General features: G+C 39.0%; 1 protein-coding gene across 3 annotated transcripts in view; it reads left to right on the forward strand.

Annotated features, from left to right (window-relative positions):
* Positions 1-16,462, forward strand: part of EPB41L2 (erythrocyte membrane protein band 4.1-like 2) — a 124,357-nt gene that overhangs the window by 29,763 nt on the left and 78,132 nt on the right. For all 3 annotated transcript variants that reach the window (XM_006834669.1, XM_006834667.1, XM_006834668.1), the window contains exon 3: positions 11,510-11,614. In XM_006834669.1, coding sequence (XP_006834732.1) covers positions 11,510-11,614 — 105 coding nt within the window. The remainder of the gene's footprint in view (positions 1-11,509; positions 11,615-16,462) is intronic.

A 16,462-nucleotide genomic window follows, 5' to 3' on the forward strand; every position in this document is an offset into this window, starting at 1 on the left:
CTCTCATACTTTGGACATATTGTCAGGAGGGACCAGTCACTGGAGAAGGATATCATGTTTGGTAAAGTGGAGGGTCAGAGAAAAAGAGGAAGACCCCAACGAGATGGATTGGCAAGTGGCAGCATCAGTGGACTCAAGTGTGGCAACAACAGTGAGGTTGACCCAGGATCGGGCAGTGTTTCTTTCTGCTGTGCATAAGGTTGCTTTTTGTCAGTACCCACTCGATGGCACCGAACAACAACAACATGGTGATTTATAAGAAATTTACATATTTCCCTCTGTAGCCATATACACGTATGTATGTTTACATATGTGTGTATATGTATCTGTACACACAGATATGAGGGCTCTTCAAAAGTTTGTGGAAAAATGGGAGTACAAGATGGGATTTTTTCCCATAGTCTTTTTGCAGTCTGTGTGTGTATTTTTTTGAGTAGTTGGAAAAAATTTAAAAATTCAATTCTCATTAGTAATTTGGAGAACTTTAATTAAAAGTATTCCTTTAGTAGAAACGACCCAATTGATTTTGGAACTGTATTTTTAAAGGAAAAAAATAAAATCATTGTATAGGGTATCTTTATTTTTGTGGGACTTTGAAAGAACTTTGAGACACAGGTGTATTGAGAGCTCACTCAAATTGGTAGGGAAAAAATGATCTGCGAAAGCATGGCTTTAGTGTATTTCACATACTGTCTTTTTCCTTCTATATAATAATGATAGCTGATCCTTAATCCCCATAATATATCAGTTGTTGGGTTTGCTCTGTGTATATCTTTCTTTCCTTGGCTTTTTATATTTGTATACTGTAGTTTAGAGCTAGTGGAAAATACATAGCTCAGGGGCTGCAATGTATGGATTGTATTGTGCACTTCCCATCATTGTTTGTCGGCACACAATAACTGCAGTGTGGCCAGGCCTACGGAGGCAGTGATGGTGTTTTCTAAAACGGCAATAGTGTGTGGTGTCTACTGCAATCTGCCCACTAAGCAGTTGCACAAATTCTTGTAAGTTGAGAGGCCTCCAGAAATGTCATGTTTTGGCCTCAATAATGAATGCCACAAATAACAGCACAGGCATGGAGGAATTGGCACAAGCTTCTCAGATTCCAGTCTGCCTTTATTCAGCTGGGCCGACCGTGAATTTATTTGCCTTCTTTTTTTAAAGTTCCCCAAAGCTAGCTTTCTTAAACGGTAAATAGCATGTATATTTTTATATTTAAAACCATCTAAATAAATCTTGCTTTACTTCTCCTCTTTGGATGTCTCTAATGCCCTTTGAAGTCTGTATTTTTTATTTTAATTTCCTCTTTTAATCTGGTATCAGGAAATCAGACTGAAATACCTTTTATTTATTTATTTATTTATTTTTAAATGTACGTTTTCATATTGCTGGTCAGTGGTGTAAATAGTTAGGGAGAGGCAAGACAGTGGAAAAATAGATTTCTAAGCATGTTGGGGTTTAATGTAGAAAGTAAGATTTGTTTGTGAAGTGTACTTGGCAAGTTTTATAAAGAGCTGTATGGTTTTAATTATTTCATTAACTTGGTGCCACATTACCAGAATAGGAATTGACAGAGTTTACACTCTATAAAGTTTCCAGTGTAAGAACAGATACAAGACAAAGACATACTTCCAGTAGCAAAAAGAAATAGCAGTGGACATGATGTCTTGGGGACACTCTGAAAAAGCTTCATCATCCCACACATATAGGTTGAGCGTGCCTCTTAAGAGAAAGGGTCAGGTTGACTTTTCTATATATGTCATTCTTTTAGTTGCCACAAAGTCCTTGGGAATGTTCTAATTACTCAAAGAAGAGTTCCAGTACATTGTAAAATTATTAATATGTAGGTATGTGGCTGTTTGTCCCCTAGATATTAGAAAACAGTGTGAATTTGGTAGTACCTTCAGTGTCAGAAGTTGGAAGGCCAGGAACTAAAGGTTGTCAAGTGCCGTCAAGTTGATTCCGATCCATCGCGACCCTCTATATATAGTTTCCAAGGAGCAGTGGGTGAGCTTGAACCACCGACCTTACAGTTCAAACACCTCTGCAATCTGACGCATTAGCCCACAGCACCACATGAGACTGCAAGCCAGAGGCCTGAAGTCTAGGCTCATCTCTGCTAACTTTGTGATGGGTGTTGTGGCAGCCACTCTATCCATCTGTTTGCCTATCATTGAGGTGTTGCTGTAACAGCCACAAAGAACACCGTTGTCTCTGAAAATAATAAATATCAAAAGGAGTAAATTATAAATGGAAATGCATAGGCTTTAAAGTAAATGAAGTTCTTGAAGGAGAAAGGAGACCTTGAGAGATTGGGAAAAGCTTCGAGATTCATTTAGTAGTTGAGGTATGGTTTTGATAAGGTATGTCTTGGTGAAACTGTAGCTCACTTTATCTGAGGCAATACTCACAAATTGCTGTGGCAACTAATGAACGAGCTACTTGTACTGGTATGTCAGGTGCAAAGTAGTAAAACAAAATGTCTGTATTCTGCTTCGTCAACAACTGTATGGTGGTAAGTGAAAAAATACTGCTACAGTGTCAAAGAAACCCTTATTAAAAATATCAAAATGTGCAGTTATTGTTTCTTGAAATAACTTCTATCTGCAGGTCAATATAATTCTAAAGGCAGCTTGCTAACCCTTCCCTGAAGAATTTTGTGGTCTTCAATTTGTATACCAGGTAAAACAATCATTTGACATCCTTGAGGGATTCAGATTGTATTGAATTTTAATGTTCTTTTGAGTTTGGGGAACAAAACCAAGTGTGAAGCAGCAAGATCAGGGCTGTAAGGGTCCCCAACAAAGGTCTTGTAGGAGAACCCTTGCTCCCCTTGAAGAATGAGCTGGTGAACATTGTTGTGATGTCAAAAACAAATTTCCTGGCCTTTTTCTCACCAATTCAGGTTTTGGTTTTCTTAAAACGTCTTCCTAATAAGCCTCATGATCAATCATCTGTGCCCTTAGAGAGTATCTATCAAACTCCTTTGTGATCCTGAGAAACAGTCGCCCTTACCTTGTGATCTAACCTCTTTTGTATTGAATGTAACTGGCCCAGCAGATCTCCTTGGAAAACCACTGGTTTGATTGGACCTTTACTTTGGGGTGGGGGAGGCATCCTAACAAGGCTAAGACAAGTACAATACAGAGAGAACTTGTTTGCAGCCATTCACTGCTTGCAGATACATTTTTAAGTATGCTTTATGTGGCATGGACTAGAACCTTGGTAGCAGTACTTTTTGACTTGCTCTTTTGTATTTATGGCCCTTTGCAATAGAATTGAAACTTTTTATAAAAAGAAAACAATGATAGTATGAGAAAATTACCTTTTTTTTGATAGAACTCAATGATATTCATATTTTATGCACATTACAAATAAGGAATTCATTTACTGAAACAGTGATTGGTTATTCTTCCTACAATCTTCGCTTTTCTCATTTGTGAATAAGGAGATTGGATTAACTCTGCAAGTTCTTTAATAATATTTAAATCAGATGCTTTTAGAACTGCTCGAAACAATCCCATAATTTCAGCTACCCTTAATAAATCTGTGCAGTGTCCCAAGAATTTGATGAAACACTTTATATGCACTGTATTTAATTCTCTTGTTACTTTTATAAGGTGATGGTGATGGTGGTTAGTTGCTGTTGGGTTCATTCAGACTTCGGTAACCCATGAGTGCAGACTAGAACTGCTCCATAGGGTTTTCAGGCTGTGACCTGTCAGCAGCATATCTTCAAGCACCTCTGGGTGGGTTTGAACCACTAATCTTTTGGTAAGTAGAGCAGTGCTTAACCCATGTGCCACCGAGGGACCCTTTCTCTTAAGTTCAGTGTTTTCATTTTAAAGAGGAAAGGGGAGGAAAAAAGAAGTTAAATAATTTGCCTGAGGGCACAGAGATTAAATTTTAAGTGCAGAGGTGGCATTAAAGTGGCTATGAGTCCACTATAGAACCTTTTCCTCAGGTCTGGCAAGTCTGTGATTCTCACTAAAGGTGTGTTCTGGAATCTGTGACGGAAAAGGGAGCGATTTCAGCCTCCATGCCCTCTGAATAGTTTTATGTACCACGAAACCTCTGAGAGCTGTAACTGCCTGGTTTTCCCTGGTCTCTCAAATTTCCCGCCTTTAAAAGTATGCAGTCTGACTTTTCTGTTTTTATCTATTGCTTGTTTTAATGAAGAATATTTGAGTTTTCTTTGACAAGTTTGTGCCTAACACAGGTTCCAGCTTTCACAGGTTGTACTGTATTATTTTAAGTTGGATTTTGGTTCCTACAAACAAAACAAAATACCAGCCATCCCTCCTACAGTATTCTGTGCTTCTCATCTTTTGATAAATTCTTTGCATGACCACACAGAACTCAGACACTATACTCAAGGTTATATGGTTATTAGGCAAGATAGCAAGTAACAGTGCAGAATCAAAAAATCCTCAGGGTACAGATCTTGCAGTCAGGACAGCCCAGAGGCAGGACTCTCTCTTGGTTAATGCTACCAAGCTTTTTCAAGGCTGCTTGTAATACCCACAGGGCACATTGGTTCACTGTAAGCCTCAGCCAGAAAGCACTGTGTTCTAGCTTCTCCAGCTAAGTGCTTGGAGGCAGCCCCTCACTCTGCAAACAGTCTCCTGCCCAAAGCCACTCAGCTTTACTTGCTGCATGGCCTGGGAAGCCCGCTGCTCTGTCTTGTGCTCTGCCACTCCACTGGTGTCACAGCTTTCTGTCCCTGGGTGGTACCGTTTCGGTGCACAGGGATCTCTGAGTCTAAATAATGCGCTCCACTCCTGGCTTTTCTTGGATGGTAGTGAGATTCCCCCATTTCTACTTCTGAGATGTTAGAGTTCCAAGTTTTTACAATCACGTTTAACTTTGTTAATCACTCAAAGTTGAATCATCTAATCCTATCAGCATCTTCTCCCACCTTTTACTTAGCTGCAGCAGGGCAGTAATGTTGGGGAGTTACAAAGACTGTGGGTAGAAGAGCCATATGAAGTAATTCACTGCACTGCACTTCCTCTCCCTTAAAGAACGAGAATGAACAACCATTGCAAAGGGTCAAAGCGAAGTTGTAAGCCCTGGCTTGTATAGGGGTTTCAAAAGTTTGTGACATCATGGAATTGAAACATATGTAAGATTTTTCAGACGTTTTGAAGCTCCCTTGTACTGCTGTGTCAGGTCATACCCATCCACCTGCTGCCGTTGATTCAGTTCCGACTCCTAGTTGTCATCCTATAAGACTGAGTAGAACTGCTGCTTAGGGTTATGAGACTGTATATTTACAGGAGCAGTCAGTCTCATCCGTCTCCTGTGGAAAGGCTGGTGAGTTTGAACTGCAGACCTTGTGATTAGCAGTACAATGCTTAACCCACTGTGTCAGCAGGGTGTCTCAGAGCATACCTTGTAGATGTTGTTTTTAAGTGCAGTCGAGTCGGTTCCTACTCACAGCGACCCTGTCTAGGGTTTCTGAGGAGCTGCTGGTGGGTTTGAACTGTTGACCTTGAAGTTGTGGTTCAGCGCTTATCTTACAGCATCACACCAGGTCTCCTAGGCAGGTAGGATTGCAGGTTGCAGCTGCTAAATGGAATAACTTGGACATGTACATTGAAAATGTCTCCTAATCTATTTTCTTTATTAGATAAAAAGAAACGGCTGTTTATTTTCTTTGCCTTCTAAAGCTTCCTAAAGCTGAGAGATTAGTTTTAGATTTCTTAGGACTAGCATTCTGAGTTTTCTGTTACAATTTTTTCTTTATTGCTTATTATTCCATACCGCATGTGCTTTTCTTACCTTAATGGATTTATTTTATCTATTTTTTTTTTAAATAACACATGTAAAACTCCTTAAATGTTAATGAATATAGATAATAAAATTGTTGCAGATTATGACGTTTCATTTATCTTGCTAGGGTTCCATTGAGTTTCTTTGTGGTTTTATAACCGTTCAACTGTGGTGTTTTCAATAAACCTTTATCCTATTATCCTTCTGAAGAGTATGTGTAGACCTCTTCAGAAAGATAATAGACCGCATATTGAATTATGGTATTATAGTATATCATAATTTTTATTTACATAATTATTATATGATTTTCAAAACATGTTTTTGATAGTCTCTTTGCACTGATGTTTTGGTATTCTTTGAATGTGGAACCAGAAAAAAAAAATTTCTGTTTCTTGATAATTCCATGATCTGTAGTCTTTTTGCAGCCCTGGTGGCACAGTGTTAGCAAACACTTGTTTGCTAAGTGAAAGGTAACAAGTTTTAATCCACCAGCCGCTTCATGGAAGAAAGTGGTAGTTTACTCCTGTAAAGATTATGACTTTGGAAACTTCATGGGGCAGTTCTACTCTTTCCTGTTGAGTTGCTATGAGTCAGAAGTGATTCAAAGACATGAAGCTGGGTGTAGTTTGGTCGCGCAATGTTTGAAGGTTTGATTCTGTGTCTGACTCTAAACAATGGAAGCTGGTTTCTTTGTGTGTCTTGTGATTTTTGATTATTTATATTATAAAATGCCATCAAGTCGGATCTGACTCATAGTCACCCAGTATAGGGTTTCCAGGGAATGGCTGGTGGGTTTGAACTACCAACTTTGTGGTTAGCAGTCTATGCTTATCCTACAGTGCACACCAGGACTCCATTGTATTTGGTGAGGCAGCTATTATTCCCATTTTGTACATGAGATATTTGTTGGGATTTTATCCATGAAAATTCTTGCTTCTGCCAGAAATCTGGTATATCCAATCCTTGCTGAGGCTACCTGAACTCTTTTGGCATTTTTGAGTCCAACAGGTATTGTTAATGAGCGTCTCCAAACCTGCATGAGGGACAGATTATAGTCACTCTCTATAACTCATATCTTGAGGTGTGGTCTGTGGTGTGCTCCTTACTAAGTGTTGCATTAAATAAAGATATGGAACTCTTTAGCCAAAGTATATTGGGAAATAACACATTGAACTGTGATGGAAGTAAAGATTTTTCATTGCAGAACTTTTCATGGTAAGTACGAGTTTGGATGTGTGGTAGTTGCATACAGTCAGCAGAATTTTCCCTGCCATTCTAATCCCCTTTAGGGGAAATGATATATATGTGGAGTATAGGCTTTGGTGAATACAGGTCTTTCTCTTGATACCCTTTTCTTCTGTCTACTTCCTCCTTCTGGGTTTGCACCTATCTGGTACTTTATGAGCTTGTGTGTGTGTCCATGTGTACATAAGTATGTATAATGTTTATCTTGTATTTAGAGAGAAAGATGAGACTTTCTACTCCTGTAAAGATTTATATAGCCTTGGAAATCTTATTCGGGGTCGCTATGAGTTGGAACTGACTTGATGGCCCACCACCACCATCACCAGCACCCGTGTATTTAAGCTCCCACAAGGAAGATGTGATTGTCTCTGTTAACCTTTATATCTGGATACAGCACTGTTATTGGGCAGAGTTCTCTTCCTGAGAACTTGTTCCATGTGTCCTCCAAAAGTTTGTGGAAAATGCCATGATTTTTAAATCCCATTTTCCATGAACTTTTGAAGACCCTCGTATTGGGTCCAGAATTAATATATGTTGACTGAAAGTTTGGCAGATCTTTGCAGTCACTTGAGAGTGTTGTTGTTAAGTGCCGTCCAGTCGGTTCCGACCCACAGCGACCCTGTATAGGGTTTTCTAGGAGCGGCTGGTGAGCTTGAACCACTGACCTTGCGGTTCAAACAACTTTGCAGCCAATGCATTAACCCACAGCACCACAACAGGACTCCTGTATCCCCATTGGAGAATCGAACCCTGACAGGCAGGGCTACTCACTGGGTAGCATAATCACCAGTCTTATTGCATAGCCTGTTCATGATGGATGGATTATTTTTTCCATCTTACTGCATCTTCAGTATCTTTTGAATAGAAATTGACTCTGTCAGAGTCTCTAAATATCCAAAGTGAAAAGTAAGCTTATTTGAATGTGCTATTTCTGTTGCTTCATAAAATGATTCTTTTCCTTTAAGATTGAGTTCATATGCCATATTCTCAGTGAAGCTTTGCGTTTTTTTCAGACATTCCATTCCATTCTTGCAGTTTCCATAGCTCTTTTAATGTATTTCTCTCTGCACGTGCGTCAGGGTGTATTAGATTTTTGTCTCTCTAGCCGCACTTTGAAGGTGGAGACTGAATGAAAGTTAAGTAGTATATATGTGCAGCCAGGATCTCATTAAGCACTTAAAATACCAATTTCCTGGAAAGGCAAGCAAGGAATAGTAAAGAAGCATTGTAAACATCTAGAAGATACTTTGGTGTTTGTTAGGTGAGGGATGGTGGGACCAGCAAGGTACTTTGACCCTCGCAGTGAACTGTGATGTAGTTCTTATTCCCTTTTTATATAAAAGTAGATGAGTGCTTTGTGTCTGGTCACATTTGTCTAGTAATAGTCACGTGACTACAAAATGTTGAACTTGACTGGGTTTGACTCCAAGCCTCATATTGCTACCCCCCCTCCCCCCCCCCGTGCCCCCGTGTACTGCCTAACTTACTCACACCAAGCTGTGATGATCTTTTGTCCTTTAGGGAAATCTCTTCATGAGAAAATAATTATGTTTTTCAGGTGGAAACTAGGGAGAAAATATGATATATTGATAATGAGCTTTTCCTCTAGAACTAAGGCTTTTACGTTTCTGTTGGTTCAGTGTTAACAGGTTTGGCTTTTCTTCTTAATGGATTTGAAGTGCTAACTTGCTGTAGTTTTGATTTGTATTTCCGTAATGACAAATGATGTTGAATGTCTTCTCATGTGCTTATTGGCATTTGTATATCTTCTTTGCAGAAATGTCTGTGGAGGTCCTTTGTCCAGTGTTTTATCGTTGCTTATTCTAGTTTGTTCTTAGTATCTTTATAATAAAGAGGATAATCTCTCCCAATATTGTTGTTGTTCAGTGCCATTGAGTCGATTCTGACCCCATAGCGACTCTGTATAGGGTTTCCGAGGAGCAACTGCTGTTAAATTGATTCCGACTCATAGCAACTGTGTAAAGGGTTTTTGAGGAGTCTTTGGTGGGTTTGAACTGCTGACCTTGAGGTTGGAGTACAGTGTTTATCCTACAGCACCACAGGACCCCTTATATTAGACTTAATTAATTGGGACTTAAATATCATATAAATATCATATTTTAAGTGCATGTTAGGTGATTAGATGTGGCAGGAGCTATAATAGTTGCTTTCTTGGTGATTTCATACTAAAGTTTCTAAATACTAGCTACATGCTAAAGGTGTGGTTGTGACTAGTCACTATGAGCCTCAGTGGGCTGTCACCTCATAAACACTGGAAGGAGACCTGGTGGTGGAGTGGGTTACGTGTTTGCCTGCTGAATGCAAACTTAGCAGTTTGAGTCCACCAGCTGCTCCACAGAAAAAGATGTGACTTTCTGCCCTTGTAAAGATTTACAACCTTGGAAACTATATATAGGGTCACTATGAGTTGGAACCAACTCAGCTGTACACAGTCCACCACCACCACCAAACACTGGAGGCTCAGGAGTAAACGGTGTTGAAATTAATGTTATAGAAAGTAAATTCTGTTTTAGGTTATGGATTATCTGGAAAATATTTTTTTTGCTGTTGTTTATAACCACATCTTTTCATATGTATCCTGGGGCCCTAGAGAACGAGAAGATGAATTTTACTACGTTCATTGAATCACCTTCTCCTCATAAAGTTAATTAAAATGCCTCCACATCCTGCAGATTTTAATCATGTAGATTAATAAACACATGAAGATCAGATCATAAAATAAGAACCTTGAGTTTCAAAGATTAATCCAAAACTTTATGTCAATAAAATTAGCTATTTTTCATGTTAGAAGTTTCAGGATACAGAATGATGAAGCAAAGAGTATGCCACATACGCCTCTAAACTTTTGTGACCTATCACAGTTTGGTCAACATGCATCACAACTCCTGTGTTAGGTTTCACTCTTAACCCCATTTCACAGATGTGCAGACGAAAATGCACAAGTAGCTTAGCCTTGATTGCATAGCTTTTAAGTCATGGAAATGAATTCAGAACCTAGGTATTTGGAATCCAAGAACACTCCTACCTGTTGTTTGTTGCTGTCTAGTTGATTACAACTCTTGTCAACCCCATTAGAACTGTTGCTCTATAGAGTTTTGAAAGCATATTGCCAAGGCTGTCTTCCAAGCATACTACCAGGCCTCTGGGTGGGTTTGAACTGTCAACTTTTCAACTGGTAATTGACCACTTAACTGTTTGTGCCATCCAAGAAGTGCTACTGGTACCTACTGTACTATTTTTGTATTGACTTTAGATATGTAGATAGAGATGCTTTTCTTAAGTGTTCTTAGTAATGTTGAATGCTAAATTATGGTCTGAATACAATTATCTGGCATAATTTTACTTTCTTAGAAATGTTATTGTAAAGGGTTCAATACTCCTTAAATCTTTTAGGCATGAATTTCTTCTGCTCTCATACAGAGGAGGAAGATAAGGCTAGGGGAGAGAAACAAGTACTTGAATCAAGTTTCTGTGAAGACTGGCTTTTGAAATCTCTTGTCAGAATTGCACTACTTTTATATCTTACTTTATGGTTAAGATAAGTATGTGGGGAACATTAATTTTCTTCCATTGGGTGTGGCTGCAAGTGTACATTATGAGCGTGTGAAGCCTTCATTTTGAAGATGAAAAAGTCTGATGGCAGGCTTTGTGTTTTTTAACTTGCAGCCCAGTGGTTGCTTATCTCTATCAACACACTGGGGAAGGAGGCATGTATCTGACCTGACCTCACAGCTGGATGTCCCCAGGCATGTGCCATCTTCATTGGAAACGAGCCACCCCTTGCATTATGTTCTGCTTGATTAGACAACGAGCTCTTCTATAGCTGTCAAAAGTTTATACATGTCTTTTGATAGCTTGTCAAATTAAAAAAACAGAAAAGAATATTCCGGGCAAAAGTATGTTAAATGACTTAAAACTTATGTCCAAAGGCATGAGTAACATAATTCTTTGAAGATTTTAAAGAAAAACAGAACTTGCATTAAAAAGAAGTCTCTTCTACAAATATCATAGGACAAATTCAAACCTGGTGACTGGATGAATTGCATTAGATACATCGACTGATAAGGCTAAATGATTTTCATGTTGGGTGTACTTTGGATATGCCAAGAGTCACCTTGAGGAATTAAAGAGACAATTTGCATGATTTTTATACTTAAAAAGATAAACCTTGAATTTTGCTTATTTTTAGCCCCTTAACTACATTAACTACATAAAGTAGCAGTGAAGCAAAGGTCATCTCTCTCATCATATCTTCACTATCGAATTTATGCTTGATGTGCATGTATGTGTGTGTGTGAGGTATGGTGAAAAAATTGCATAGCATTTGTATTGTTAACGAAAGAATGTTAGAAAACAAATATGTTAATGTATAGTAAATCTTGTTTCTAATATGATATCCTTTATTTATAGTACTTTCAGAATCTTTCAGTGCCTGAAAAGTAAAGTCATTATTTTTTTTCCTCCTCAGAAACGTGCTAAGGGACAAGTGTTATTTGACAAAGTATGTGAACATCTCAATCTCCTAGAGAAGGACTATTTTGGGCTTGTGTTTCAGGAAAACCCAGAGCAGAAAGTAAGTGATTTCATTTATATCTTATTAAAATATAATTTATCTCAGCTTGAAAACTTACTTTATATAGAAAGAATCACTTTTTAGCTTTTTGTCACTTTGTGCATGTTTGTGTTTGCATGCTTTCTGTTTCATATGTTGTGAGCAGACCTTTAGGGATCCACTGTCTTTATGTTAAATTTTTGTCTTTCAAATTACATCAGGAAGCCTATTTGCTTAATGAATCTGTAAAACAAAAGTACCTTAAAAATAATGTGTTTTAACCAAAAACTTTTTTAATGGAAAGCAATAATTGTTCTGGCATAGAGTAAAATAATTTTTTACAAAGTGGTCTTATCGCAGTCATATCCTGTTCTAGGTTTGGGGGTAATAAGTGTGACAGAGTACTGATCACATCTGCACATATGACAATCAACTGCACACTAGGAATCAAGCCTGCCTGAAGTGCTGAGCAGGATGTTCATTGGCAGGAATGCAGTGGTACCCACGTGTGCCTGCCTGGAGGCTCAGGAGGGAGAGCTTGTTTCCTGAATTGACCATGGAGACTCTGTTGGGTGAAGGTGCTCCTTGTTATTTTGTTGGAATAATAGGACATAAAAGAGAGTAGATTTGACCAGCTAGTGATCCAGCGGAGATCTGTCTGACTTCAGGAGTACATTGAGTTGAGGCCTTTTCTGTTCCACAGGTTTTATAGGACACTAAGCAGAAACATAGTGGATGCTCTTAAGCTTAATGATATTTCCAGAGAACTCCAGGAGCTTCTTAAGTTTCATAAATAAATTTAAAGAGAAGAATATTAATTAGTTCTGGCAAAACCAGAGTTAACCTGTTCTTTGCTGGCTTTCTTTGTGGTTTAACAGTGTGTAAAGGCTTTTCTTGTTAACTTCTACTAAACTTTGAATGTTATGGCTAACTTTGGTTGTTGTTGTTAAGGGCCAATGAGTCAATTCTGACCCATAGCGACCCTGAATAGGGTTAACAAGGAGGAACTGGTGAGCTTGAACTGCTGACCTTGCAGTTCAAATGGCTTTTGCAGTCTTGCGCATTAACTCACAGCACCACACCAGGAATTGCTTACTTTGATGAGAGACGTTAAATATAGGAGTGCAGAATAAAAGTTTGGTCCCGGGTTGCATGTAGAAAGAAGCCTTTTTACATCGTTAGATTGTAGTGGTGGACAGAATTACTGTGACCATTCTGTTTGAGGATGCCTATACCACTTAATTATGGTAACAGGTGTTACTGTCCAATGTCTGACTTGTAAATCACACTCAATAGAACAGAACCATCGTTGGAAGAAGATACTGTGAATCTTGTTATTTGCATACATGCCATCATGATTTGTCTTTATATGCCCCAGTCATGAATTACTAAGTACTCTTGTTGATAATTAAGGAGCTCTGGTAGCGTAGTGGTTACAAATCGGGCTGCGAACCTTAAGGCCAGCAGTTCGAAACTACCAGCTGCTCCGTGGGAGAAAGATGAGGCGTTCTGCTCCCGTAAAGATTTACAGCCTCGGAAACCCTGTACAGGGTCTCTATGGGTCGGAACCGACTCGACGGCACTTAGCAAAACAACTTGTTGATAATTATGTATAAATTAAATCTTCTCAACTTGCTTAGTTTTAAACACTTGATATATAATTTGTGGTTTAGTTCCCCATTTATACTAAAGACAATTTAATTGCATGCTTGCCTACAAAGTAATATGCAAGTTGTTTTTTAAAAATTTTTTTCTAAAGGTTTTTATTGTGGATTGAGTGAAAGTTTACAGGGCAGATCATCAGTTTTACCTTCAACAAATCATACACCTTGTTTCATTACAATGATTATAATCCCCTCTGTATACCATCAGTTAACAATATTCTCTTTATTCACTTTAGCTTTTTAAAAAAACAAAACTCTTAGGCATATGTAATAATTTACATCTCCAAAGGGCACATTCTACAAGCCTGTCTCCTGCCCACCAACTCTTAGTCCCTCTCTTACCATGAATCTAGAGTCCTCAGCTGCTGCCCCTCTCCATGTCCCCATCTCTGCCTCCATCTCTTGTGTCGCTGCTTCTCTGGATAAGGTCTTACATTCTGCTTGTGCTCTTCTCCCTTGATGGTCCTTGGGTCATCAATTTCTGTACTGTTAGATTAACCACTTCCCTGTTTTTGTTAAAAAACTTCTACCTTTACAATTGTGACAGTCACAATTAGTCATGATAACAATTAGTCACTATTGAATCATTGGAATATTATCCCTATCTCTTTTCACCAGACCCATCTAGACAAGATGAAATCTATTCAGTGGGGACTCTTTGTTCCCCTCCATACTCTTAAACTAAACTCCCTCTTGAAATCTAGTAAGCCAGTCACTTCATGACTTTATCACCCCCTCATTTTAGATAGCCAATGTCTAAGTTGCCCGTCCCTATCTACCCTGTGTACAGAGGGGATAGCATTAATACTTGGTGTGAAGACTCCTTTCCTCTCTGTTGGTATTTAGAGTTACTACCTCCATGAGTATAGGTCAGGTTCATCAAATTGTAGCAATTTACCCTTGTTTCCTTTATTTAAAACATTTATTTGGTAATCTTCCCTAATCGAGTTCTAATAATTAAGCCATCGAGGCTAGGTCAAATGGGTACTGTCAGCAAGTTTGGATGTTCTTGTGCATCTCCCCTCACTTCATATCAACTGGATGCTTCACTTTCAGCTCTAGCCCTCTGTGGCTCTGTCCTTGTCCATGGGCTCAAGTGTCCCCAGGGCTCACCACACTTTGGACCAATCAGACCTTCCTCTTCTCTCTCTCATCTCCAGGTCAACGGGGGTCAGTGAACTTGGTTGAACTCAGCCCATTTTTTCATTGATGCCTTTCCGCCTCTTCCACTCACCAGTAGACCAATGTGGTCAGCAGCAAGCTTACATGCCTGCTCATGTGTTCCCTTTGAGTTTCAGTCTTAGAGGGGAGTTTGTCCTAAAGGTACTTGATTGCTTGTCTTGATGGCTTCCTGGCGAACAGCTTACTTTTTCTTGTAGTAGCCAAGCATGCTGACATTTTTGTTATGAGTTTTCTTGATGACCTTTCTTTGAAGATGTGTCTTCTGTTGCTCTAGCTTTTCCAGGCTGGTCTGCTTGTCCTTTCTAGTGGGAATGTCCCATCTCTGAAGGTTCTGGATGGTACTCAGGATTCCATCCAAGGTCCTATACTCTGTAAAGGCTTTTCAAGAGGCCTATTCCACTGGGCAAGTTCTAGAACCCCTTTTAGGTATTCCAATCAGTTATAGGCTGAAGACAGGCTTACAAGTTTTCTGTAATCATGTTTCCCAACATTTCTTTCTATACCACTCAAGTGTCTTATTTTATAGTAGTAGACAAGGGAAACCAATATTCATAAGACAATCAAACATTTTAGTATTATTTCCCCTCCTCAAACTATGCCTAGATCCCTGTATCACAGAGCCCTGTTGTTCCAAGGGTGAGCACGCATCACTATTTACCTCGGTCCCACTTAGGCCATGCAAACCTGTCTCAGTTTTCCCCTATCTATCTTGTTCTTCCACCTCCTACCCCTTCTTGTATTGCCCTCCCCAACACCAAAACTAAACAGCCCCACTGTTTTGGTTACCTTATATTCCATTAGTTCTTCCCTCCATTTAAGACAGTCTATTTTATCCTGTAATCTACCAGACCTTCTCACCACCTGGATCTCTATTCCTCTGTGTTACCTTCTTTCACATTGTAATTGTTTTGATCATAGACTGACCTCCCAGATCCTCTGTTTTTATCATTTTATTCTGTTCTTGACGCTTCCATTTGTCAATTGAGTTCAGGGTGATACTGCCACGTATGTCATTCTCTGGTTGTTGTCTGTTCTTGTTGGCTGTCAGTCCGCAGAACTTCCTTGAGGATGTTTTTTGTAGCATAGTTGGCCTTGGCAAAATCCCTTAGCTTTTGTTTATCCTGGAATGTTTTGATTACACCGTCGTATTTGATTGACTGCTTAGTATGCAAGTGTTTTTATCAGAACTGTTTTTAGAATACTCTTTTCAGAGGCAATAACATTAAAAATTCAACAAAATGAGCTAGGTACTCTTTAGAATAGTCTTGAACCACAGATTTTGCAGTTCAAACGGCTTTGCAGTCTGGCGCATTAACTCACAGTGCCACATTTAATCCATATCAGACTTGCCTCTCAAAATAAGCATTGCTGCCTCATATCTCCTTGAGCATTGAGTACAGTTTTAAAATTTTGAAATATCCTTCACATTTATTCTTTTTTTTTTTTTAAACGATTTTATATATTGTGAATTGAGTGATATGGGAGAGCATCCGGAGAACATCGGTTTTGCATTCATCCAATCGTATTTTGTTTTATTGCAATGATTACAATCCCCTCCATGCATCCTCATTTCATAGTATTTGCTTCTATTCCCTCTATTTTTTATAATTTTTTTTTTGATGTACACAAAAACGCTAATGAATAATATTTAAACAACCTAAGGGCACATTCTGCAAGTCTGCCTCCTGGCTGCCAGCACACAGTCCTTCACTTTCCCTGAGTCTAGAGTCCTCAGCTGCTGTATCTCTCCATGTCCTCATCTCTGCCTCCATCTCTGGTGTCTTTGTTTCTCTGGTTAGGGTCCCACATTCGGTTAATGCTCTTCTCTCTTGATTATACTAGGGTCCTCTGTTCCTGGAATGTAAGATTATCTATTTCCCCCTTTATGTTACAAAACTTCTACCTTTACAGTTGTGACAATCATGGTTAGTCATGATAATTGTTGTTGTTGTTGTTGTTAAGTGCCGTTGAGTCGGTTCCGACCCATAGCGACCCTGTACAGGGTTTCCGAGGGTGTAAATCT

The sequence above is a fragment of the Chrysochloris asiatica genome, unplaced genomic scaffold (assembly GCF_000296735.1).
Source record: "Chrysochloris asiatica unplaced genomic scaffold, ChrAsi1.0 scaffold00013, whole genome shotgun sequence".
Taxonomy (NCBI): domain Eukaryota; kingdom Metazoa; phylum Chordata; class Mammalia; order Afrosoricida; family Chrysochloridae; genus Chrysochloris; species Chrysochloris asiatica.